Source organism: Numida meleagris, chromosome 4, assembly GCF_002078875.1.
Source record: "Numida meleagris isolate 19003 breed g44 Domestic line chromosome 4, NumMel1.0, whole genome shotgun sequence".
NCBI classification, from domain to species: Eukaryota; Metazoa; Chordata; class Aves; order Galliformes; family Numididae; genus Numida; species Numida meleagris.
This window is the reverse complement of record NC_034412.1, coordinates 8971214-8998413: the sequence shown is the minus strand read 5'-3', so window position 1 is coordinate 8998413 and position 27200 is coordinate 8971214. Positions and strand designations below refer to the sequence as shown.

General features: G+C 41.1%; 1 protein-coding gene across 5 annotated transcripts in view; it reads left to right on the top strand.

Annotated features, from left to right (window-relative positions):
* Window positions 1-27200, top strand: part of ARMC9 (armadillo repeat containing 9) — a 58263-nt gene that overhangs the window by 28024 nt on the left and 3039 nt on the right. For 3 of the 5 annotated variants that reach the window (XR_002438800.1, XR_002438798.1, XR_002438799.1), the window contains 14 exons: window positions 233-325; window positions 1294-1384; window positions 2260-2383; window positions 3671-3810; window positions 4577-4653; window positions 5845-5919; window positions 6992-7082; window positions 8462-8520; window positions 13080-13184; window positions 13936-14051; window positions 17308-17432; window positions 20641-20770; window positions 24923-25095; window positions 26090-26198. Coding sequence is in view for 2 of the 5 variants with exons in the window: in XM_021397091.1 (XP_021252766.1) it covers window positions 233-325; window positions 1294-1384; window positions 2260-2383; window positions 3671-3810; window positions 4577-4653; window positions 5845-5919; window positions 6992-7082; window positions 8462-8520; window positions 13080-13184; window positions 13936-14051; window positions 17308-17432; window positions 20641-20770; window positions 24923-25095 (1399 nt within the window). In the remaining 3 variants the exon portion in view is untranslated. The remainder of the gene's footprint in view (window positions 1-232; window positions 326-1293; window positions 1385-2259; window positions 2384-3670; window positions 3811-4576; window positions 4654-5844; window positions 5920-6991; window positions 7083-8461; window positions 8521-13079; window positions 13185-13935; window positions 14052-17307; window positions 17433-20640; window positions 20771-24922; window positions 25096-26089; window positions 26199-27200) is intronic. The other 2 variants (XM_021397091.1, XM_021397092.1) reach the window with 1 other exon arrangement.

The window sequence follows — 27200 nt, the reverse complement described above, 5'->3', positions numbered from 1 at the left end:
GACAGTGATTACGGCTTCCAAGTAGCAGTTCTGTGATGGATCACTGGGCTGAGCTCAGGGCAGTTCATCTCATTCCCTTAGATCACTGAGGTTGAATTCCTTCTCCCGGTGAGAAAAGAATTAATTTTCAGCCCTGGGGTATCAGCAGCTTTGAAATCTTCAATGACCATCAATTCACATTACCACTGATTTATTTGCTTGCCTGGTTTATTTATGTTTTTGTTTATTTTAGCGCTTGACAACATCATGTCATGGAGAACAGAGAGATACTGTCCTGCAGGCTTACATCTGTAACGATCTCCTAGATTGCCACAGCAAGTGTCAGGTCAGCTGGAATAATCTTGCCCTGCCTTCCATGTGATACTGCTGATTTGTTTTTGTAAAGTGCTAATAAGATGCCATGTTCCTTTCTGAGCGCTTACATGTGGTTAGATAATACATTCAGTCCATTTCACAGACGTAGGATAAGAGCTGAATTAACTCTTTGGTCTTAGTACCTCTGTGGAATATCTGATGGTGCGCATATTCAGCAGTATTTTAGTGAATTTTGAATGGTTTGTTAATCATGTTGTTTCATTCACTGTATTCCAATACTGTTGCTAACGAGTGTGAAACAGCTTTTTTTTCATTTGTAAAGGTTACTTTTACATAGTTCCCCAGTTGTTTGAAGCGGTGGGCCTGCTTGCTACCTTGTCATTGCACAGTAACTTGTCCTCTTAGAAAAGGTAAAGGATTAATAAATCAGTGATCTGATTTTCCTCCCCGAAAATTTCTGTTAGAGCAAAGGTAATGCTAGCAGTAGAACAGGGAATAAAAATGGTTTGCAAGGTGGTGTTCTTGCTAAGTTCCTGAGCTGCTTAGTTGTCAAACAACAACATTTATATTCAGCTGACGTTAACATTCAGTTAGTGACCAAAAAACCTAGTTAATTTTGTTGACGAACTTAAATGCTCTGATTTTAGATTTCCTCTTTACCAGTGCTGGTTCATTATAATTCTTATCCTACGCCATGGAGCTTAAAGGTGTTTTAACAGACTGAGCTGAGCAGCTGTACTCTCCTTATTTGTTCATTTTCTGTCTCTCTCACAGACCTCCCCTCGACCCTGCACCAAACTAAGATTAGAAAAAAGAAATGGAAAATTCCAAATCGTACTGACAGTTTTTAAGATGTCAGTATGCAGTCTATGCTTGTTTGCTATGCAAATTTACTGAAACTTCTAAAATGTTGTAGAAAACTATGTTTGTTTTTACCTGCATTGGTGCGCTATTATTAATGTTTGCTTTCTTTTTCAGAGAAGTGTCCTCGAATTATTACAGTCTAAGAGTGAAGTAGTCAGACAGTACATGGCAAGGCTCATCAGCGTTTTTGCTTCGTTGACAGAAGGTAAGAGATGCACTGCAAAAAAGAAGAGAGAAAAAGCATGTTCATATAACGCCGATTCACAGATGCTTCATGAGTGCATATCACTGCATGTGGGAATGTGGAGCCTTCTTAGCACCCTTCTTCTAGGGATTCGCTCTGTTGTCACATGCATTCAAAAGAGTTTTTCCTCTGCCTGGAAAGTTTTCCTTCTGACATTGTATGTGCACCATTTCTGTTGTCTTTTGATTATTTGTGATCTGTGTGGGAGCTTACCCAGGTTAGTCTTCAGTCTCTTTATGAGAGTTAAAAAATGGGGGAGGGGAGAAGGGAAGGAATATTCCCCAGTGATTACAGTGCCTGTAGGCAGACCTGCTACCAGGCTGCACCATGGTCGTTATTGCCACTGTTCTTGCATCTTCCTACTCCTCACCTGAATAAATCTTTGTGCATCACTGCTACCTCTTTGATTGCTTATGTGCAGCTGTGTATCTCTGCCTGTCCCAAATTAACCCTTGGTTTGGTGCTAACTATTGCTAGGAACTGAAATCACTTTTAAAGTCAGTAGCAGTAAGGCACCTAACTTTCTTGAGATCTTTGAATGTGTCTGTTCTTTTCCTAGAGTATACATACCTCTAATAAATCAGAGAGCATGTGGATTCTGTGTGGTGCAAGCAGAGGTACTAAGTGGGCGGGTGGGGACCTCTGATGCTGAGAGTGGGTGGAGTGTAGCTGGTCTGCTAGAACTCATTTGTGTGGGTTTGTTTGGGTTTGGCACTAGATTGTATCTCCTCAGGAAAAAAACTGAGGTCAATCCAGCTTAGTCTTCCAAGGAGAAGAAACTTTTCTGTCATGCATTGGTATCTCAGCATCTGTTCTTTCATCTCTCTTTGCACCAGGTCGCTTCTACCTTTCTCAGAACCCGATGTTGCTGCAAATGCTGGAGGAGAGACTGAAAGCTGAGGACAAGGATTCCCTTACATGGGAGAATGTTCTGGAGGCTCTGCAGAAATTCAGCCTCAGGTGATGAAAGCACAGCATGCAGTGGTGACAGCAGGAGAGGAAATGCAGGCTAAGTTAGGCTCTGTTCAGGGAGGAAAGAAGAGCGCTCGATTTTCCCATAACAATCATCAGACCCTCTGATGACTGATGAAAGCAATGTCATTTATTATGGAGGAGAACTCAGTTTTGCTGACTGAATTAACCTGACTTCCTATCAGCCTTAACTGGGCAGAGGCACAAGTAAATGTGCATCTCCTGCCATAGCTCTGTCTGCTTTTATATGTATTCCTTAACTGAGCAACTGTAGTGAAAGTCTGTGTGTAGAAAGTTCTGAAGATCCCTCACAGGGAAGAAAAAAATAAAACTGTCTTCCATTCCCATGCATAACGTTTTTGTTACCCTTTTTGCAAACATTTTTCAGGGTTTCCATCCTTAAACTGTTAATCCTTTTTCCTGGGGCTGTCTATGTATGGGCTGTTCTGTTTCTTACATCTGCATCATCTCTCTGACTCAAAATGTCCATTGCAAAAGAAATGTACAAATGCAGTAGAGTGCGTGATGTTGTTCTTATTTATCAAGTAAATATTACCTAGACCTCTGTTTTCACAGCAATCAGGTGGAATATTCAGCTCCAAACAGCTAACTAAATGTAGATAGGAGTGTTTAGTTCTTATTGTTTTCTGTCACGCTACGTCTAAATGAAGACTGTAAGTTGTATTGTTGTGTTTCTTTGTTGTTGTTGTTTGTTTGGACTTGCTGAAGAATGAGTGCTGCTTTTGGATTTGCCTCATTTAGATTTCCAGTAGATGAAATACACATAGATGTGCTCTGTATGAGATTATGCACTGCCTCCTCACGTAGTATCTTACACGTATTTGAGGTGAAATGGAATAAATCTTCATACCCTGCTGCTTGAAATCATAGATTAGCCTTAGAGAAAAGGATTTTTCCATTAAAGCAATGTTTGATAGTACAGATAAGTGTGAGTTTGGGGGCCCAGCAGCATTTTGGTGAAATAATCTACTAAAAATTTCAAAGTTTTTTTTACTTTTTAACGAATAACAGTTCACCTTACAGAAGGTTAATGTCAGACACTTGACATGAAGGGACTTTCTTTTTCTTTTCTCAGTGTGGGGCCACATGCTCTCTTGCTTTCGTGCCTTGCTCTCTTGTAATTTATATTTTGTTGGCAAGCTAGTGTGTAGCAGGTAGATGAAGTAGGATTTTAATGTGCTCATATTAGTTACAAATGCATTCAAAAGCTACTTATGTTGTGATTTGTTTTGTGTGTGTTGTGTTTAATTCTAGACGTGACCTGCAGTCAGCAATGATCAAGGATGGGCTCATTTTCTGGCTGGCTGATGTTCTGGCGGATACAGATAGCCTGTCTGATTACACACTAGAATATTCTGTTGCCTTGTTCATGAATCTTTGTTTGAGGAGTGCAGGTAAGATCCTGAAACCTTTTACTGATATTCCTGGATTCTTCAAAGTGACCGTAACTAGTAGCAGTAACTCACATAACCTGTGATATTTGGGTGTCACAACCAGTACTTTTGAGCAGATCTCTTTCCGAAGAATCCTAAACTATGGAGATGATCTTGAACAAAATCTTTAGAATTAAGGAAGCAGTTAATCAGTGGAACTCTCCAAGATTCATTCCTTTTTTAGAGCACATGAGGACTGCCATTCTTACATTCCAGGTCCACTTCTCAAAGGGCACTTGGTACTTGTGTAAGAGATCTGTTTGTATAAAAGAAAGTCAGAACTGACTTGCTCAATAATGGAAGCTCACCCTGCAGCGTGTGGAGTGGAATGCTTGCAGGCAGCACTTTCACAGTGCGGAGACTTCCACACAGGAAAACAATGTTCTTGTCTATGCCCAAGAGATTTTAAAAAAGCTTAAAATAGGTTTCCTCTTAAAAATGAAAGTAAGGCGAGGAAGAAAAAGTGGCTGCTTGCTATAAGCAAAATAACCCCTTTGCTAAATCCCTTTGTGTTGCATTCTGTCCTCGATAACCATTGCATAACTCTGAAGCAACTCCACTGATTTCAGCTCAGTTATGCTGAGCAACGTTTGGAAGAAACAAAGAATAATATTGCTCTGTGTAAATGAATTATATTTAGTACCGATTTTAAGAAATTATTAAGAAGCTTGCTCTGATCTGTTGTTTTTTTTTTTTTCAAGAACACTTATGCTTTCTCCCTTTGCAGGGAAGAAAATGTGTGCAAAGATTGCAGACCGTGTACTCAAAGTTCTCTCTGATCTTCTTGGCCACAAGAACCATGAGGTACCTGTGCAGCAAACTTTGGGTTAAGGAAAAAGTGGAAAGGGAGATTCAAGTTAAGACATGCGAGAAAGGAGTAAATGAAAAAAAGGAGATCAGCTTTGTTTGTTAATTAAGTTGCTTGAAATTTTCCTAACATTCACAATCGTGTTAATTTGATATCACTGGACACTAATCTTTCTGGACATAATTATGTCTTTCTTTTACAGCTGTCGATAGCCAGAAATGAAAGTCTCCTAGATTCTTAGTTATCAGTTCTTTACTAGTACTGTTTTAATTAAGATGAAACTTGTCATACTTTTATTGAACTGTTTCACTGGTATCTTAGAATGACCTCGACATTTCTCTTAGAGAGTGCGTTCTTATAACATAGTTCACACCAGTGCAACTGACAGAAGTTTTGTGACTGAAGTCGAAGGCACAAGGCAGTGCTCTTGGGTACCTGGAGAGCTTTTAGAGGAGCTGTGGGATCCTTGTGTAAATCCCATCACTTGTCTTCCCTTGCTTCCTCTGCTCACAGCCTAGCTCATTTACTCCTTTTTCCAAGGTGTAAGCAGAGGATGTCTGGCAATGTTAGTGCTCCAACAGTAACTGGTGAGCTCAAAGGGTCACATAAGTGCTGGTACGGTTAATTAGACAGATCTGCTGATTTTTCACTATCCATATGACCAAGTATTTTTGCTGCTATTAAGGGACAGTAATGGACAGCAGAGTGGGAAGATGTTCTGTTCTGCTACAACTGTTATCATCCTGCTTAAGACTACAGCACATGAAACCTCACTGCATTTGTGCTGACACAGTCATGTCCCAGTTTTTTGTCCTTTCCTATTTTTTGTACTGTCACAAGTGCTTGTCAGAAGCTGACTTCTTTTTTTCTGCTTTGTTCTTTTTTTTTTTTTTTTCTCGGTGGCAGTGGATTAGGTCAGTTTGCAAGAATACATTTTCAAAAAAGGAGCAGAGAAAGTCAAAACACAGCAGTACTGGTTTAGATAAACTGTAGCACAGTGTACTTGCATCCTATAAAGAAAATCACTGCTTACCAAGTGGGAATTTTTGCAAGTGTAGGCTAGCTTGATTAAACTCTCTAAACATAGTTATTCTGTTCCTTCACTCTTAAATTTTGGTTGTTGTCTGCTTGGCTGAATGTCAGAGTTTTTCTTAGTGGTCCAACTGCTGGCCAATGTTTCTTCTTAGATACAACCATACGTGAATGGAGCACTCTACAGCATTCTCGCTGTCCCTTCGGTCCGAGAAGAAGCGAAAGCAATGGTAAGCAGTACTGCTTTTTGTAGCACAAAGGTCAACTTGTATGCTGAAGATGGCACACATGGGTACATGTCAAGTGCTGTATGGGAGGGTTGTGAGGTGGGAAGCATGGTATTTTGAAAAGGGAATCCACAGGAATCCCTCCACCTTTGGTGTACAAGCAGGTGTAAACATATTGAACATTTTTGCTGTATTTGCTGGTCTTTTCCCAGAGGTGAAGTCCCAGCAGTGCGAAGGATTCTTTCTAGATTATAAATTGAAGGTGTTCTTTTAGAATACTGTTGTAGCATTTTGTAGACAGGATGTGGCCCAGACGCTTTCTTCTGACCTGCTGTTTCCTCCCCTCAGTAAACTTGTTGTGCACCAGCGAATAGCCAGTAAGGGGGCAAGTTCCTCTTGCAACTGTTTTTCCTGCCTCGTCTAGTAATGGTTATCTGGGGAGAGCAGGAGGAAGGTTTTCATGGAACTTGGAATTGAAAGTGAAAGTCAGTCTAATGGTAACAAACATGCTTTGATTGGAGTTTGAGGAATGGCAGTGGGATACCAGTATACCTTTGTATCTTAAGAACTAACCTAGAGAGTGATACAGACGTAACTGTTGCCAGATGTTTTACTTTGGGGAGCAGGGGGAGTTGGATGTCATCTTCAGTGATTAAAGGCACAACATCGAGCCTGAAAGGACCACAAAGAAAAAGACTGAATTTAGGAGAAGGTCGAAGATGGTCCTGCTTTTGATTTTCCTTCTCTGAACTTTACACAGTTGTCTGTGAATGCAAATTTGCCCTTTTCTGTTGACTGCTGTGTTGACAACTGAGTTGAGAAGGCAGAAGCAACTGATTATTAAAAATTGCTGTTCATCATAGATACTTCCACATTTAAATCTAGAAGCAATCCAGACAGTGTGTTTCTTTTCTTTTGGAAGCATGTGGACAAAAAGGAATGCTTGGAGCGGAACACAGCGGTTTGTTTCACATTGCCTATATTTTTCCCATCAAAACAATGACATTTTGGCTGACAGATCTGTCACTGTGGTCATGTGAAATACTAATCTTACAGTGTTTTCCACTCTGTCCAGGGAATGGAAGAAATTCTACGCTGCTTTCTCAAGGAAGGAAATGCAGAGATGATCCGACAGATTGAATTTATTATCAAGCAGCTCTGTTCAGGTCAGAAGAACAAATGCAGCTATCTGAGCTGCAAATCTTCACAAAAGCTATAAGAAGGCTCATGTTTTTATTTGGCATTGAAACTCCCACAGAGTGACAGTAATGTGATGGTCTGAGAGAAGGTGAATAGTAAATGTCAGGATGTGATACGTTTTAAAACTGACTTTTGTGTTAAGAATATAAAGAAGGAATAAAAGGCTGTGTAGGTCTCAATCCTCGAGTTTGAGGACTGCAAACAAAATGAACTTGGCTGTTTTCTTTCATACCAGTGCCCTCGTAGAGACCTCTAGAGACCAGTGTCAGAGGAAAATACACAGGTGATACAACTTGTAAAGCGAAGTTTAGTAACTATGTCTGTCTCTGCTTGTCTCTCACTCTGCAGAGGAGCATAGCTCTGCATTCTGAAGAGGCTCACTCTGAACAGGGGGCTGAGACCCTCTGTTTTGGAGAATATGTTGATTTGTTGCAGAAGCTGTAGGTGCTATGGTAATACAAAGTGTGAGGAGGTGGAATATTTGTTTTGTTTTCTATTTCCTGTGGCTGAAAGGAAGGCAGAGGAAGGAGAAAGCAAATAATGAAAAGGAAATGAATTCTGATGAAATCTTTCTGTACAGTGAAAGTAGAACAAGTCTGACTGCTTTCTTCTAGAAAAAGAGAGCATATCCTTGGTTCCTTTGCAGAGGAACAAATAGAATATTTAAGCACCATATTGCTGCTGTGCAATATTTGTTCACCAAGGTTATGCAGTCACTCCTACCTGTGAGAATGGCATTTTTAGAGAGGGTATGTCAGATGGGTGAGAGAAAGTTGTGTGTATAGATTTCCCGGATAAGCCTGGATGCTTTTTTCTGAGAGCTCAGTTTGTCCACATGGTTGTTGTTATTTAGCAAAGTTGTTGATAGTTTTTTGTTTGTTGCTGTTGATTTTTTTTTGCTGTGTTTTGGTGTTCTGTATTCTACTGCTCTGCACAACAGTTACAAGAAGCATTCTACACAAGTCTATATTTTTATTTGTAAACAGTGTAGTAATGAAGTGCTTGTAGAGAGAAGTGGATTCTTCCACTAAAAATTAGTTGAAAAATTTGCAAGTGCACACTTTCATTCACAAGTCTCATCAGAAAATACACTGGGGCACCGTAGTGGGGTGCATGAGAGAAGTACCATTCCAGAGTGTTTCTGTTTGTGCCTTTTTTTTCTGGGTAAGAATTGGTTTGTAGTGTGCTTTATAAGGGCGAAGACTTCCAATAGATGTCCTGAAAAGAATGGCACATCTGCATGAGAAGCAAGCTAAATTGTATTGCTCCAAAAAAGGGACAAGAACTAGAGATTCTGTTAAGTTGAACGTGTGCTCTTACACAGTTTCATTTTTCTTCTTACTAGAAGAGCCATTAAATGACAATATTGAGTCTGATGATGAAGGGGAAGAAGAGGATGAGGAGGTAAGTCATGAAGGCCCTCTGAAACCTTTTAGAAAAATCCTTCATCCTTCAGATAGAAAGTATTCTTATCAATAAGCCAGATCTTGTTTATTCCATTGAGGTGGTTTTGTTTGCTTTGTTACAAGTTTTATTTAATTGCCAGGGTATATTAAACAAGAAAATGTGATCCATTTCCATTACTTTTTCTCCATTTGAAGTCCTACTCTTTTATTTTGAAATGCCTCCACCTCTGTGATAAATAAAGGATTATAGCTTGCAGTAAGTAAAGAGATGAGTTATTGTAGCAGTAGAAATCTCACTTTCAAGCAGAGTAGTTAAAAAGAATAAAGGAAGCACATGATCCAGTATATCAACAGAATACTTTAATAGTTCAATAGTTAATAGTTTATAGAAAGATTGATCACTTTTTTTTTTTTAAGGTATCATCATCTGTTTAATGTGTGACAACTTCTTCTGGCACTTAGAAACTTTGAAAAATGTGTAATAAGTTGTACGTTATGAGGGGAAATTGTAATTCCACATTTGCAAATAAGCACTATAAAGAGAGGAAAAGAAATGAAGATAGGAAGTATCAGAAATGGTACAATAGTGACAACGGCTTAGCTGTATAATTCCAAGTCTATTAGTAAAAACATTTTATGCTGATGATTTTACACAGCATTTTTTAAGCAGCTGTCTGCATAGAATAATAGGATCCCAGGTTTGGAAGTGTGCAATGTGTTTGATTATTTGTCATGATCCCACAGCAGAGAGGTCGGACCGCCTTATCTACAATTGCTACATTGCTGTAAGTGCATGGGAAGGAGGATTTGAAAATGTGCTGTATGGGCAGCTACATGGGAGTTTTATTGAAATGAAGTCTATTATGTGGCACTTTTCAAGAAGTCTTGCTTGAGAACCTAGGAACAGTGTTTGAACACGTATATTCACACCAAATAAATCAGTGACATTGGGAGCTAGTGATCTCTATTAAACCTTCTTGTATTATACATACCACTGGAGAACGTTTTGACTGAGAACTGAGTTTACAGATGAGAAGTAAGTTTTTGGCCTTGACTGACAAAGAATGCCAGACCTGTGAAATTAAGCAAGCCTGTTGTGTCAGTGTTTGCTAACTTGTTGCACATTAATGCTAATGAACAGTGACAACTCTGTTACACTTCAAAAATTGCCCTGCTGCTGTAGGTTATTGGGCATTTTTCAAACGTACTTTGAACCCATTACATTGTGAAAACAGAAAAATGTAAATATCTTGTAAAAGGTGCAGTGTGCTCGCAGCCAGCGTGGAGCATAACACCTTGCTGGATCCACCAGCATCCAGTAAAGCTCTGTAATTTTTTTTTTTTTTTTTGTATTATTAAGCTTGTTTCTGTGTTGTGGTGCCTTTCCCTGATTTTAGAGCTCTGTGGCACTTCTAGGTTTAGAGCTATGTGGAAATTTTAGTTAAGTCAGTTGTCTCTCTCTTCTTCTGAATGGGTTCAGTAAACTGTACTGTTTTTTTTTTTCCTAATCAGATTGTTGTAATTGTTTCACCTCCTGCTGTTCTGAAGTGAGCTTTCAGTAATCTGTTCTTCCCATTCCTCCAACCCCAAGGCAGTGCTTGGTGTGCAGGTGGTCTTTCCAGGAATTAATATTAGACCTTCCTTTTGTTCAATACACTGCTTAGCTCCCTTTAACTGACGTCCCAAGGCTTTGAGTGTCTGAAGTGTTTTGCAAGGATCCAAGGTTGTGATATTTTCCCTTGAATACTGGTACACGTATTTGAAGGCTACTGCGATCTGTTGTGAAAGCACAGAGATAAGGAGGTCCTTCGTGCAAGCTGTGGCTTTGGATTGTATGGTTGTGTAGCATGTTTTCATTGATGGATTTATTTTTGCTGCTCGTGGGAATGGAAAGATTTCTCCTATTCAGTTGTGTCCCCTAGACAAGTTGCTGCTGCTCACGGTCCCAGCCAAGGCTCTAGGTCAAATCAATTTGAAATGTATTTTTACCACTGAACCATCGTGTGATTATAACAGGCCTCGGTCACTCCTTATTTTACTCAAAAATAACAATAGGCTTTTGGAACAAAGAAGTGCCTGATTTCAGTTTTGCATTAGCTTTGCTGTTATGTTAATAGGAAAAGGAAAAACTCAAATTCAGGCAATTCTGCGACTGCTGCTAATGTAATGGTTTTTATGGCGAGTTCTGCAATCCTCACTGCTGCTGGGAGCTGTAAGTCTGTTCTGTTACATGTAGGCCTGCTCTGTTAGTCTCTATATGCAGAAAATATAGTATGCAAGCAGCGTGGCAGCAAAAGGATATACAGAACTCATAACGTTGTTGTGTTCCTAACTAAGCAAGATTTGTTGACTCACTGCCTCAACGCTGGAGGCCCTTTTGTATTTTGGAAATGCTGAGAGTTATTGTTCTTTGGGGCCCTGTGATAACATCTGGTATTGTGATCTGACAGCAGAAAGTTTTGGAAGACTTTGGCAGAAGTCTTGTCTTGATGTAATGCTTAAAAACTACTGCAGACAGTGTATGTCAGTATATGGCCATATATTGACAATTTAGTGACATTCATTCAGATGAGCTGCTGGTATTATATACATTGCTGATTTGTTCAGTACCGATTTTCATACCGTCACAACTGAAGAAACCACAAAATGAGTCCTTTATCCAGTTTTTTCCTCCTCTTTTATTGTTTCTTGCATGCAAAGAGTCTCCGTGCTGTTACTGTTACCTTTCCTGGTTTGTTGTGTTTTGGTTTTGTTTTGCTTTTGTCTGTGTCTCATTTAGAGTTCTTCAGTTCTCTTTTGTCTTTGAACAAATCTTGTGGTAATAACTGCTTTCTCCAGGCACCATAAGTCATTTGTTAGAGATGCAGATAAGAGACGTACGACCATTCGTAACCACAGAAGGTCTGATAAGAAAAAGGTGGGGGAAAAGAAAACCTAGCTAACCCTTTTCACCACCACCACCTCCCCTCCCGCCCAAAACAAAACAAACAAAAGAAAAAACAAAGAATGCATCAATATGCAACTGAAATAGGGCTCCTACTTTTTTTTTTTTTTTGGTAAATGAAGAGTATTAATTTTTTTCTTCATGTGTTTATCAATATTATTGTTATTTAGTGAAAAATAATTAACACGAAACTTTCCCTATATAGTTGGACAAATGCTCTACAACTTGAATGTCATCACAGTATTTATGGAACTAATTGCATCATGTTGGTTGACGATTGGACTAGATGATCTTAGAGATTGTCTCCAACCTTAACGATTCTGTGATTTTGATAAAGGACTTTGCTGCCAGTGTCTGCTGCAGTGGTGAACAGGGCACCAGTTGTGTTCTATCAGCAGAGGAGGGATGGTACATCTGTCAAAGCTTTTCTTCTGTACAGGGAGCCAGAGCAGAAGCATGTTCAGGCTCAGTTGCCTGGTGTGTTAAATAACATCAGGGTGCAAGGTTGGCAGGGAGATCCTTCCCAGTTCTCTGTGTGACAAAGCGTGTCACCCAGCACAGTGGGTGAGGTGGGACCTGGGGACACCAAGCTGGTCTGTGAAGCAAAGTTAAATACATCCAGCGTGAAAAAGCTGGATGAAAGATCAGGGTGGTGATCTTTCATTGATTTTGTGTAATGAGCAAGACTTCTGTCAAACACTCTTGAAGAAAACGATTTGCTGTTGATGCTGCATTGACATACCATCTAAAAAACTCCCAAGAAACTATTTACAAAGCCCATCTTTGTAACTTTTTTTTGGTAGTATTTCTGTTGTGTTTGATACAGATGGTTGTTGGACAGTTTACAGGTGTTTATCTGTGTTTTTTCATTATCTGGCTTATTTCCCACACCTGCCAACTTACAAGCTGATTGTAGCATATCTTTCCTTGGGAGAGGAAGGCAGATGGAACATTTCCCTGAGGTCCTGTACAGCCTTATCTTAACAATCCAGTATCTCAATAGTGCTTACGTAAAAACTTAATATTTAATTCATATACAGAAAATAATTATTTTGGGGGGAGGCAGGCCTCCGATGTGGCTGAGAAACACCATCAGGTTACATCTTTCAGTCTGTACTGCATAACTAAGTTGGCTGTATGAATAGATCTGTAAAAACTAAAGCCATGAACTTCGTAGCAGCTGCTTGTTAGGGATAGAGCACTGCATCTTTTCAGACTAGCAAGTGGTATCCTGCAACAGTAATAAGTACTGAGATTTTCTTGAGCCTTTCTTAGGTCAAGAAATAATTATTTGAGGCTGGAAATTTGAAGGATAACAACTTTTGAAATACAAGCTGTGCTTTCTGCTGAAGAATTTTTGGAGAAAGGGGTTGATCTTTCTTCTCTCGAGATTCTCTAGTTTCTGATTATATCAAAAGCTTAGGTGAGCTTGTCTCTAGGTGTCTGCTTTTTTGATAGTAATTGACTGTACATTACAGTTTACATGTGCAGTACTAACAGTCATTTATCTGGAAAGTACATATCATCTAAGTGATTACTGAAGTGAGAAGTAAATTTGAAATGAAAGCTTCCTTAGAGCCTGTGCTCAAACAACATGCACATTGCTGTTGCAGGAGGACTGTGACATCGTGGAAGCTGACCTGGACAAACATGAGGTTTTACAACCTCAACTGGGAGAGCTTACAGGAGAGAAGCTGCTGACAACTGAATACTTGGGAGTGAGTACCACTTGCTACGATCCTGAACTAAGTGAATTTGCTGGATTGTTTAGTTTCAGCAGTTTCATTGCCTTCTAAGATCATTTTTTCTTCAATTTGTTGTTTTAAAGGATAAGTTCTACCTGCATAGCAGACCACACCCTTCACTGCTTTTTCTTAGCTGTGGTTCAGAAGTAGAGTAAGTTTGAGAACAGTAGTTGCCCCTTCATGGGAGGTGGTCAGGCCGCAGCTCAATAAGAAGCTGCAGCAGTCTTGGGGTTCTAGTGCTAGATCAGTGACTGTGGCACACAAAGCAAAGTGCTGAGCAAGTTAATGCTGGAACATTGCTGGTCTGAAATCTTTTTTTTTTTTAAAAAAAAAAAAAAGAAAATGTTGAAAGATTGACTGTTGCCTCAGGCTTTATCCCAGATCAAGTATTGTATGTCTTACCTCAAGCGTCAAAAAGCCGTTAAGTAAGAAAGCCTGAAGTTGGCATGAATGCCATTTATTGTGCCGCGACAAGTTTGAGTTGAATGTGACTGCCTTCTGGATCTCAGAGTCCACAAGTCTGGTTATGGTGATGATGGAGATGACCTGAGATAAGGTGTTATGGAACAGCCCATAGTGATTCCAGAGAGTTATATGTCGTGGCACTGGATCACAACTTATCTTCCAATGTAGTATTTCCATAGAATGTCTTCAGTGGCTCCGGTTATCTTTTTTCCCACTGTCTTCTCTTTGTTTTTCCATTTCTTTATTACCTGCGTATCAGATAATGACTCATACTCCAAAAACCAAGAAGAAGCTGTTTCCTGGTGTCCATCAGAGTAAAGATGAGCCTCTCCAGAGACCCGTGACGCCAGGTTATCACAGAACTGCATACCCAGTGTAAGTCAAAACACATGAGACAGAGTTGGATTTGTTTTTTAAACATCTTAAAAACTGAATAAATGCTTCCCGCTTCTGGATAAATAAAATCTCCATACTTGAAAGTGCATTGCCACTGTCATTCTTTAAAGATCTCTTCAAAATAGAATGGACAGTAGTGCGTGCAGAGAAACATCCGTTGGCTGACGTCACGTAGTTTAACAAGTGGAACAAATGTTTGCTGATGGGTTTGATTTGAAGGTGTGTTATATCCTTTGTGTTCATAATCCTTTCTTCTTCTTGCAGTGTATTCTGTGTGTAGCTTGTACGGGATGTGTAAAATGCCTGGGATTGTATCACCTCAGAATTCTGAAGATTGTCCCATGTCATTCCTCTGCTGCTGCTTGCTTCTATGTTCATATTGTCAATTTTTTTTTAAATACATTTCTTCCACATTTTAGGGCGGAAGGTCCATACAGACAACAGAGGACTGATGCAGGCTGTAGTTGCACATGTGTAGTTGAATCTGACCTAAGCTTACCATTGTGGATGGGGAGTGATGTGATTCCAGCTTTATCCTGCCCGTGTCCATTCCCATTACTGTCTTGCACTGGCATTCGAACAAGCAAGTGATCTGACTCAGAGCCCTCCTGATTCACCAGAAACACATTTTTCTGCTGATGTGTTTTTCTGTTTTTTTTTCTTTTTTTCTTTTTTTTTTTTTTTGGCAGCAGTACAATTCATATGGGATTATATTGATTTATGTGACCATGGTCTCAGAATGGACAAGTGTAGCATATGAGATCTGGGGATGAAAAGAGCTCAGGAAACATCTCTCAAAAAAAAAAAAACCAAATAGGGAAAGTGAATGAAACACATGCTTCCAAGGCCGAAGGAGAATTTTTGGCTGTCACAGAGCAGAATTGGTCTTGCACAGTCTTGATTTTTTTTTTTTTTTTTCTGACTGCTAGCCTGGAAAGAATGAGCTCTGAGTATGGAGCCTGCTTCTGCCTGGCGTAACCTGGATGCCAATTTGGAGTTTGCATCATTTCTCACAGTCATCAACTTTTGCACCATCCTAACATCCACAGCTTCTGCAAGCCTTCTCCCTCTTGCTGTATATTAAGAGTGTGTGTGTGTGTGAAGAAAACACTAATTTGCACAAATTTGCATTAGTAGCATAGAGATTAGGTCATTTTTTTTCTGCAGTTGTGCAAAACAACTGCGTGCCTTAGAAGTCTAGACTGGCTAATGCATGATTAAATACACAGAGTCACATCACTGTGGGGTCTGTGTTCAAGGTCCCACTTCTCCTGCATGGTATTTTTCCCATGGTGGGCTAGCAGACCTGGACTGATTCTGTGGCACCAGCTGTTAAGGTAGCCCTACTTAACATTTGGTGTATTTAGAAAGTGTCAGAAAGTATTGTTCAAGAGTAAATCTTAATTACTCCTGGAGTGTCTTAGGCATTACATTCCTGCATTAGAAGTGGAGAGGAAAACAACCACGTGAAAATGAAATGACTTTCCAACAGGAAAAAACATGCCAAATCAGGGGAAACAGTTTTTATTTCCTGGTGCAATGTAGTGCATTACAATTTATGTACCAGGAGTGATCTCTAGAAGTGATCAAATGCCTCTTTTTTTTTTTACCACACAAGTAACATGTTTGCTTAGCAGAAATCTTGGGGTTACCCAAGTGACGTTGATGCTGTGCTGTGTTAAAGTGTGAACCTCTTTATGAGCACCTCCCCAGCCCGTGCCTCTGCAGTGCAGCTTCAGGTCACTGCTAGACGCAAAATAAAGCCACCTTTCTGCACATCTGTCTGCAAGAAAAGGGCAGTGAATGAACACACTCGAACTAGATTTTGCAACAGAAAAGGATACACTTTGATGGCTTTATGCCTTTCTAATTCTACTAAGAATTGACTCACTAGAATGAGAAATACTCTAATAGGAAGCCTTGCAAGAGCAAGACAATACAAGTAATGAAATCTTATCTGCCTTAATTTGAAAGCAATATCTGAAGTGGATGTATTTCATCTTTTAAATGGTCTAGGTGGCTTGTGTTCCCATCAGATGAAATGGTGTGAAAAATGTTACTTCCTACTCTCTTGTATAGCATATTTACTTAGGAACAATCTGGGACAATTAGTCTGAATTATCTGAAATTTTTGACTCTGTAGAAAAATCCGTGAGACTCGATGCAGCGTATTCTGTCTTTAAAACATGATGAAAGACAAAGCAGTTGATGGAGATACTATAATGCATCTCTGAGTTGTTGGTCCATACCTCAAAAAAGAAGAGAGGGATTTCTGGTGCTGAATAGGAGTATTCACACAGAAAATCAGTGCAGAAGAGCTACTGCACTTGGAGCTGATATTCCATGCTGTTTTTTCTCTGACTTCCCAGCACAGACAAGTCTCTGGTTATTTCGGATGAATTGTCATGGGATCCCTGTATGGACAAGCTCTTGCTTTATGGGGAGCCAGGAAATACTGCAAGGCTGCTTTTTTCCTTTCCCTCCTCTCCAAAGCCTCGCTGCTGAGATCACCGGAGAGGGACTGAGCTACTTAATATTCTGCTAGCTGTTTCCTTAGAAACTGGTTTAGCTGTGAAATCATTAACTGCCTCCTTGGAATGCTCCTTTTCTAAGTAGAACTGTAGCCTAATTACCTTAACCTGCTATTGGGCAGGGAAACTTTCTGTATCTGCCTGTTTCTTTTCACGATTTTCACACCTTACTTGCTTCTTCTGGGCTTTGTTGCTTATTAACAAGCAATCTTGTTCCTTTTCTCATCTTCAGCTGCTTACGTTTCTCATTGATCCACCTAACTTGGGAAATCTACTGTTCTACTTCCTACCCCCTTTAAATGAGTGTTGTATATTGCTCTCTATAAAGTGAAATCCTCATCATATTCAGGAGCAAAACTTAGATGCATGAAAAAGCTGAGAACTGGAGAGCTCACAGGCCCACTGCTGCAGTATTTTTCTTTGTGTGTCCTGCTGGTATTTTGGGTCTTCAGACTGTAAGGAGGTACAGTTTCCTTTCCTTGGCTCTTCATTGCTGTCGGAAAAAATGTTCATTCCAAATACATCCAACATCAGCTGGTCTCGGGAAGCTACAGTTGTGCAGTTAAATCACGGCCTCGGCACTAGTTTGCAATATGAAAAGTACACATTTTAATTTCTTCTGTTACAGGCAATTTGAAGAAATCAGAATTCACACTCAGGTAACTGCAGATATTCATCACCCTGCCTTCTCCTTTCTCCTCCAGGGCAGAAAATGATACCACTTCTTGTCATGATAGGGATGAGAAACCCCAGTCTCTGCTGAGTGGTTCTCCTCCTGTCTGTGCCAGGAGCAGCTCCGGCATCGCTGACCTCTGCACTTCCTCTTCACGTAAGGATATTCTGTAAAGGTGTTACTAATTTTTGGTATCTGTCTTGGCTGGGGCAAGCACTTGGTGCCTAACGTGTGTTGTAGATTTTTTAATTATTGTTTTCAGTGTAGCCTTGGAGCATGCCCTCTGTTTGTAGACCCTGGGGCAGCCTGCGTGACCTTGGGACCACATTCAGCTCCAGAAGGTGATGTGTGCTCAGCAGATGCTAATGGTGTCCCTTGCCTCGCTCCATCTCCCTTCCTGTGGAAGGGTCAGGGATCATAACCAGAGCTTCCGACATGCTAAGTAGATTTTCTTTCACTCCATGACGTCCTCTGCCTAGGGAAAGAGCCGCAGCCCAGATACAGTGCACTTCCCAGCAGGCAAAGCCACTTACTTGATCAAATGTACCCTTGTTTAGATCTAAATGAATTACTGTGTGCTGGCACCTGCAGGCTCCGTCGGCCAGACCTCTGTATAAAAATCAAGGCAGCTGCAGTTATCTACTTCATTTTGCAACTGCAACCATAAAAGCTTGTGGAGGATGGGAAGCCCTGTGCTGTGTAGCTGCATTGTGGGTGATGCTGCTAAAGATTCTGTCCTTGCAGCTTACACTGAAATTAGTGCACACTCAGCTGGACCTGAGAGCTCAGAAGCATGTGGTGGAGTTTAAGGGGTTATAGGCTTCTGAAATACTTTTTCTGATCTAATATCCACAGGATCATGTAACTTCTGATGTGACAGTTTCAACCTGCGTGCAGAGATTCACTATCATTTCCAATTAGAGTTTTAAGGCAAAATGTTCTGCAAACTTAGATAAAGGATGTTGCAGCACGTCTAGTACAGAATTACCAATAAGTTCAGACAAAAGCCTCCCTTTACTTTGCTGAAAAAATATGCTTTGAAGCAGTCAAGAAATAACATAGCTTTTTTCTCTCTCTTCTTGCTTTTTGAATTTCCTAGAGGAAATGAAAAGGATTCTGAGAAAAGTTACCAAGGTCTTGCAGACAGGAATCCATTTGCATAATGCCTAGAGCTGATAAATATAACATGCTGAAAGACCACGACAGAAGCAGATGAAGCTCCTGCTTGAGCTGGGCACTTGGCTCCTTGCTGTTGTGCAGGAGTGAGAGCTGCTGTCCTTGAGCCTTGCTTTGTGCGGTAGCGTGCTGAGTGTAGCTAAGCCTGCTCTACAGGGAGGTCAGCTGGCCAGCAGCATGCTGGTTTGACAGCTTCCCTGTGCAGAAGGAAAAGAAACCGAGATGTACATATGCTTTGTAAGGGAAATTAAACGAAGCAGGTATCAAATGTGCTGCTATTTGGTGTTTTAAAGCATACTGTAGATACAACTTCTCCTTTGGATGCTATTTCCAAGGCATTATGCAGCCACCAGGAGCCAGCGTGCCTTCTGAACCACGTCTTGATAATATCTTGCCAGTGAAATGCGTTCACTGACCTCTGTCACCTTATCTGTGCTGCTGATGCTGTCTGGTGGATTGCTTGTAGAGATTTGTGGGGGGGCTTAAACAGGGAATCTGAGCAAGTCAGCAAAGCAAATGCTAATATTTGAAGGAGGGAATGGATTTAATGCTTTCATGCTGAAGAAATTGCTGCCAACTTTAATGTCCTCATATTTTCTAAACTTTTTTTGTATCCTCTGAAAAAGTTTGCTAGCTGTTTTCAGTCAAAACTATGTGCAGATGGATGCTAGTAAGATAACTAGATTATACTCTTGTAGAAAAATCTTGGAGGTCAGAATATACAGTATATTGCAAGTTTATACTCGCTGTGCATATAAAAAGGTTATTTACTTTTGTGTATGTCGGAGACAGTTGTGACAGGACTTTGGTTCTGTATAGCTGTAATGGGACTGGGTCTTCGGGCATTCTGCATTCTCCAGAAGGCAGTGTTTTTTGTAAATCTTAGATTGAAAAGATTGCAGTTCAAACAGTGGAATCCAAGCCCTGGAGGCCATAATTCTGGAAGAAAAAAAAAAATCTTCAAAACTTCTCTGTCCTTTCTCTTCTAAAATGTAGCAGAAATCAGTGCGTAACAGAAGGATGTAAAAATAGTTTTACTGCTTATAGAGGCTCTCACAATGTTCAGTCAAATATCATTGCTGTGAAATAGAATATGCAATGTAATGAGCTTTGGAACATCAGGAAGCTGCTCACTTCAGAGTGTGTGTTTTTCAGCATCACACAAATGCTTTGGGTTTCAGAGTTTCATGCGTTCAAGTCATGAAATGAATAATAAGAGAACAAGAGTAAAAAGAACAAAATAAAAGCTTTATGTGAATGGTTGATATCAACACGGTCATGTCTCAAGGAAGCAAAGATTAGCATCAAGAAAGCTTGATCCTTTCCTATTTTCCAGGTCCTCTGCTCCTGGATCTAGTCACGTATTCTTGTCTTGCTTTCTCATTTTTTTTGATTCTGTCTACGACCATCTTCCCACGTTATCAGTTTGGTAACAAGTCAATAATTCTGACTCTTTTTTTTGCCTCCTACAAGCAGAAAACTTGTGGATTAAAGATGAACCTTGGTCATCTTGTTACACTTAGGGTGAATCCCAGACGGAACATGCGCTGGGCAGCCAAGTGCTTGTCTGAAAGTGGCCTGAACTGTATCCCTATCAGCATGTGAGCAAATAAACAGGAGGGCAATCTGTCCCAGGCATGGGAGGAATGCAGAGGAATGGAGCTTGGGATTTTCCTGCCCTCATATTGGACTTGCACATCTCGGTAGTCTTGTGTCTCTCAGCAAGCTGCCTGTCCTTCTGTTTTGCATTAGTGCAAGGCAGAAGGTGAGGTTTATTGAGCAAACGTAATAGACTTAAATTCTCACAGAGGTGTTCTAAACACTTTTTTGCCTGCTGTGGTTGCGTGTTGCTGTGGATATGGACAGTGCTTGCATTCCTGTGGCTTTAATACGGCATCAGTTATTAGCTGATAGATGTTAACTGGTGGTCTGCGTGCTCCTAGCCCTTTGCAAATGCAAAGTAGAGCCGCTTTGAAAATGGTCCAAGCATGCTTTACTTTGCAATTGCAAAGGGCTAGAAGTATGCACACATGCAGTTAGCTTAGCTCAGCTGATGAGCTGTAGAGCGCTCTGCGCAGTAACTCAGTAGCCTGCTTTTGTCTCAGCCTTTCTTTCACACAGCTACTTGATTGTATTGCTAGCAAACTGTTAAGAATTCCTCACTGAATTGTGTTTCCTTTTAAAATAGCAATTGAAATGAAGCCATCTAAAATATTCTCGTCAGGCCGTAAGATGGACCGAAGCATCAAAGCTGGTGATATCTTGTCTTCCCGATCTACCGACTTCACCCAAGACAAAGTGAATGGGCAATCTCATAGGTATGAGTTATCCAGATGAATATCTAAGAGCATGAGAGGAGTCCGAGGGGATTTACCAGCTAATTCCATGCTGCTGTGAAGACAATCTGTGAAGTCATTTGATGTATGATGTAGTCTGGTCCGAGACAGCTGTGGTAGTGCTCGCCAAACAAAATACCCTTAGCAGTGCCAGAGGCAGCCGTTCAATTTCTAAGCATCTGGTCCAGAATGGGAGAAACCTCAAGCAAGATGTTACTAATGAACATCACATGTATGCACAGCCCTGTTTTCTGCAAGTAAAACTTCCTGATCGCTTCCTTAGATGACTCTAGTGTACCCCATGAAAAATCATTGAAATAGTAAAGAAAGAGGTGCAGCTATGGGAAGAGGGCAGGAATTAATATGCAGAAGAGAAATTAAGTATCTAAGTGGATATGCTCTTTTTAAACATGCTGAGTTGCTAGCACTGCTGACCACAGTCCCTGATGGTTTGTTTCCTACGTGGGAAGAGCAAGGAAGTCAATATTACAGACTCTCCCAGTAGAGGGTTTCAACTTTGTCTTGAAACAATTTCTGTTAAAAGAAGAAAGATCTTGCTCTCCTTATCCTGATCATACGTTGAGCCCCCTCTGAAGCTTGTGTTGTACGGAGGGCAGTGTTATATCCTGGACGAGAACTAGGAATTCATTAGGAACTGGACCAAGATTTACCAAAGTTTTTCAGGACCTGCATGCGTCCTTCAGACATTAACGGCTTTTTCCTAAAGCGAATTTGATTGGGCCAAGTTTTAAACACTGAGTGTATAGAAATGTTAAAAGCAAATACATTCCAAAAGTAAAACACAGAATGGGTGGAGATGCGTTAAAGGTTTTACTGACTCTTTGTGGGTCAGATTTTTCAGAATGGCTTAGTTACCCATGTCAGTTAAAGCTCCAGCACTTCTGAGAACTGGATTATTTGCTTAGGCCTTTGTTTCTTTCTGGTGTACAGATGCTTTTATGTATATACATATATATGTGTATATATATACATATATATATATATTATTGCTTTCAAGCAGTTGAAGTGCTTAGTAGTCATACTATCCCAGCATTACTGGTTTTCCTTCTGTGTTGCCTGTCTTAACAGTAGCTAAGCACTTACTACACATACAGACAGACAATGGGAACCTTGTGACCAAATTACTTTCTTTGTACTTGGGCTGATGGTGGGAGGTTATTTCTCAGGCTTCTGCTTGCAAGAGATGATAAATAGGGAGTATCTTGCCCTCTACCTCAGTGAGAGGCTTTGCTTCCCTGCAGTCATTATCCATTGTTAAAAAAGACATGTCCTCAATAATCTTGAATATTTCAGAATAAAAGTGTGTCTAAATCTCAGTGATATATTTCTAACTGAATGGATGGAGTACTGCAGAAGGAGATAATATCTCTTCATCTCATGCTTCCTCACCATGCATACTGTAATTTGTACTTACGAAAGCAGCCTCAAGTTACAGATATGGGAATGCAGCCATTCACAGTCCGAGCAGAACATAGTGTTTTCTGTGTCGGGGTCTTTTGTTAGCATGTTGATGTTGCAATAGCTAGACCTGCCTTTTTGTTCTTCCTTTCATTCTTTCCTCCTTGGAAGCATACTTTCATGTGTTTGCAAAACAGAGTGAATTAATTACTCTTTGTTTTGGTCATATATCTGCTGCCACAAGAGGTGCCTCCTTCCTACTAGAGGAATGCTGAGACCATCCAGAAAAGTTCTGTGTGCCAAAAGGAAGACTGACTCGTGGGGATGCTGAGGTCACCGCTCATATTTCTCCTCTTCCTTGAGCGATGTAAACTGGGAATTTAACTGCAAAGAGATCTGTGAAGTTACATTGGCAGTAAATCAGTCTGAGATGCCCTACTAGTGGCATGTCTATCACAGTTATTGTGTTTCTGTAGGAACAAATGGTTGTAACTGATGCAGGCCAGACTGGCAGCTGCTCCTGCACTGCTATTCTCTGCTGCATTTTGGTCATGTAAGAATACAGATCTGTTGTGCTTCTTAGCTGATAAAGCATAAATTTGTGAGTAACGGACTTGAGCTTATGATGGAGGCTCGCTTAAAAAATCCCTTATTTTTTATCATGACTATGACCAGTATCATCACCATAAAGAGATTAAGCTCTGGAGGATCTACTTCAGTCTCCCCTTTCTTATAATCTGGTAGAATTGGCCAGAAGTCCAAGTGTGTTTCTCTTGGAGAAAACAGTTGTAACTTGTGTTTGTATGTCGAGTCTTGTCACGCCTCTTGGCTGATGATTTAGACCTCAGTGTTGGTCTGTTGTGCACTTTTGGGTAAACAACCATTTCCATTTTTGCAGACAAACAATTTTCATTCTTGTCAGTGCAAATACAGGTTTTTGTTTTATTTTTTTGTTAGAGCACTTGCTCTTGGATTACCATACCTTGTCATAAGTGACTTCTTCACCAAGTGTTACAGGTCATTATCCCACAGTAGATTTTGCTGCTGCTTTTCTCTAATCCTAAAGGATGCCAGATAGGTTGTTTGGTTTTTAATGGTATTTTACCAGTTTCTGTTGATCTTTTTGTCTGTGTATTGATATAGTAGAAGATGAAATAGTTCAGTGACACCTGGGTGCAGGGAGACTTGAGATCTGCTCTACATCCTGTCAGAATACCAGCAGAAATTCGTGAGCCATCATATATTACCATTTCATATTCCTTCTCCTCAGTCAAGTTATTTCCAAATAATGAAGGATCTTATTTATGGCTCAAATACTGCTGAGGCTGTTGGGTCGTGCTTTTTCATCTATGTTAGCATATCTTAGTCCACATAAGATATCACGAGTGTATTGAAACGCACTTCTTGAGCCCGAGTGGATAAAACTGCAAATAAGCCATAACAATGAAACTATTTGATGGAGGGAAGACATTTAAAGGTGTGATTCACAGCTCAGGGTGAATCTAGCCCATCTTTGGGTTTTGGCTTCATTTTGCTGCCATCTGCCCCCTCCTCTTTTGAAGCGGTGCAAGTTTAATACTTGTCGTACTCAGTGCAAGGTGGAAGGCTGCAAAGATGGCTCTGAGGAAACCAGTCGGTGTGTCTCTGTCCCCAGTAGTTAACATATAAGAATGCAAAATACAGACAATGCTGCATCAGATATAAAAGAAGCATTAGCTGCCAGATCTCCGTGCAAGGTGAAGCAGGGAGTGGAATGGCTGATCATTGACTCAGCAGCATTCCTGGGAGGGGGGGAGGGATTAAATGTCTTGAAAATCCCCTAATCACCCTCTCTGATGCTCACAAAGGGTTCTTTTGATGGAGATAATAACACAGCCACTTTCCAAATAAAATTTTAATCACCTTCCGTTCCATGGCACTTTTATGGATCTCCTACTTTGACTCTGCTTTTATTTCCTTTTAATACAATGTGCTTCTTCATGAAGCTGTTATTTCAGTTTAATCTGTTCTCCCCTTAAGAGAAAATTGCCTTACCAGAACCAACATGAATATAGATTCAAAATTATGTTGCGGACCTGTATTTCCTGGTAGCCTTCAGTTTTTGTATGCCAGAAAAAAATACATTTATGCTAAAGACAGGAAAGGACAGTGTGTCCTCGCACAGTTATGGACTAAATACTAAAGATTGCACACGCTGCAGGAATACCAGAATATGAAATCACAGCAGCGTTCTCAGTGTGAGCGAGGTACCTGTGTGCTTAGGGAATTTATTTTATAGGTGCCATCGCAGCTTTTGGCGCTTTTGACAAAGACTTTTGGGAGATCTATGAATCTTGTCACAGCTGGGAGCCAGCAGGGCTCTGTGTCTGCAGATGTTGCGGCCTACAAGGGTGCATTCCTGTGCTGTAGCATCCCTGCATGCATTTTGCACCAATATCTATTACCTGCTTGTGAGGGACTTACCCGAACCTGTTCAATCCTGTTGTCTAAAGAACTGGGTTTGAATAGAATAGATGCATCCATAGGGCTGGGTTTGGGGGGCTGTGGTGGGTGCATGCCCTGGGGTAGTACCTGCAGTGCCACATTCCGCTCCATTTGGAGTCTCCCTGAATTTGGGGTGGGCTGGCATGCTGTCACTTGGTTTCACTTGGTTGCAGACTTACTGTTCGTATGTTTCTCTCCATGCATTTGCTGACCCTTTTCTATGTCCTACAGCGAATTTTCTTCAGCCTTTACCAGCAAACCTAAGATCCCTCGCACTCCTGAAATGCACAGTGCCAGCCCCAGAAAGGGAAAGATCCCAACCATTGCCCCTCAGTTCTCTCAGTCTGGACCCCAGCAAATGAGCCGTCCCAGCTCCTCGGGATCATCCACAAGGAGCAGACAGAGTAAGTGGAAAAAGTCACCATTCTGCTTGTCAGCACTTGGGGTGGGAAAGGAGGGAGCTCTGCAGGAGCTCTCCAGGAATGAAGTCGTGCGCTGTGAGTGTGCCAGGAGTGTATGACATTGTACTTGTCATCTGCAGGATGCACAACCATGAAATTATATCCTGCTGAACACTGCTCCTATTTCCAGACTGTCATGTGAACAGAGACACGCTTTTTCCTGTCTCCGGGTGGAGAAAGTGGCCCAAATTCTCCAAAGTATGGGGGGAAACTTCTAGTCTCGTATTAGACATTCTCTGGATGTCATTACTGTCTCCTTTTCTTTAGACACTTGTTCACGCCACTGTATAACTGGTCTAACGTTCTTGAATTTGGGTCCCTGGGTGTGTCTACACTGCCACTGAATGCAGACCAGATGTTAGCAGGCAGCCAGGCATGGCGTGCTGCTTGTGGCAGTCATCCTTCTGCTGGAGACTCATATTTAAGAACCATCTGGATGAGTCGTTTCCTGAAGAAATGCAAGCAGCACTAGATTGCAGTGGGCTCAGAAGAGAGGAGGGCGGTGACCTGAGGTTGGAGGGGAGAGAAGGAAGCATGCTTCAGGCCTGCCAGCGTCAGCCCAGTGGAGCAGAAATGCTGGTCTCAGATACTCATGCAACAGTGTGTGGAGATCTAGAGGGTGTATAAGCTGTGGATTTTGGGGAGGGGGGAAGGGGGATGATGCATTCTTGAGTGACAAATAGAAGCCTTTTCTCTGGAGTGCAAATAGGATGCCCCCGGGGCCAGCAGCAATAAAACTAGTAGGAGCTACATGCTGTATGTTCCTGTTCCAAATGCATCGTGAGAAATTTAGTGACGATCACAAGGTAACAGCAGCTCCACTCTTAGCCCAAATTGTTACCTTTAAGCATTTCAGGAAAACGAGGTGGCTCTTAATGCCTTGTGCACCTGCCCAAGAAATACGAGATATGCCCTTATCGTTAACTTCTCATTACAGGTAAGGAAAATGAAACACAGGGAACTGAAATACCATAGAAAATCAGCAAAGAGAAGGAAAGAACTTCCTGTATCTTCTGTGCTGCTCGCTCGCTGCCATTTTACACAGTGTATGTGCAGGGAGGGCACGTTTCTTTCAGGGAGTACAGGCGGGGCAATGGAAGGGAATGTCCCTGGTGGTAAGGGAGGTTTTGACGTGTTGAGTACTTACTTGCTTGAATAGTCCCGTGCTCAGGTAATACTGCCAGCTCTTTCAGCTTTACTTTTGCTGTGTATGCCCTGTGTGTTACCTCTGACATCAATGCTCTCTGTTTCCTGTGATAGAAGAACTGACTGCATGTGGAGCTAGCAGCCAGCAGTCTGTTTTGGTTCCTGTTTCGTTTCATTTCCAAAGTCACTAGTCCATTAAAAAGGAGAAGCTTTACTGAATAAGGGAAAAGCGCAGTATAGGTGTGCACGCCAAAACTTGCCCGAATCCTCATTGTACTTTCTTTGTAGAGCTTTTCACTTCTGGATGCTCATACTCTGTGAAACACGTGAAATATATATGTTGCTCTCATAGGGGAATAGAGTAAGTTTCTTTCCCAGGGGCACAGTGTTTAATGCAGCTGATTTCGAAGTTGTGTTAGAGGAGTTTTAATCAGTTCTACATCCTTCTGATTTCTCTCTTGATTCTGTATATATAATGTGTCTCACTGGAAGACTGTCTTTACTTTGTGGATTTCTTTGTATTTCTGCAGAAGGACAAGTTTATGTAGCTCAGGGCACGATGAGAAAAGTCTGAGTTTCTGATTACACTTACTTGATGTGGTCACTTATTTTACAGGCGCAGTTTTAGCTTGCTTTTAATACTTATTGTAGGTGTATTTACTGGAAATAAGTTCCTTTTACGCAAACCTAGCTGAACTAGCTGGGCTGGAGCATGAAGAGTGTATGGAATGCCTGAGGAATGCAGAGGAAGCACAGGTACTCAGTGCAGCTGCAGCCCCAGGGCCAGGTTCCTGCCCAAGGTGGAGCCTGCTGTTAGCGGAGCGCTCAAGCTGCACCTTGCAGCAGATCGGAGCTCCTCGAAACGCCACCAGCCACGCTGGAGCTTTCTGCTGATTTCACTT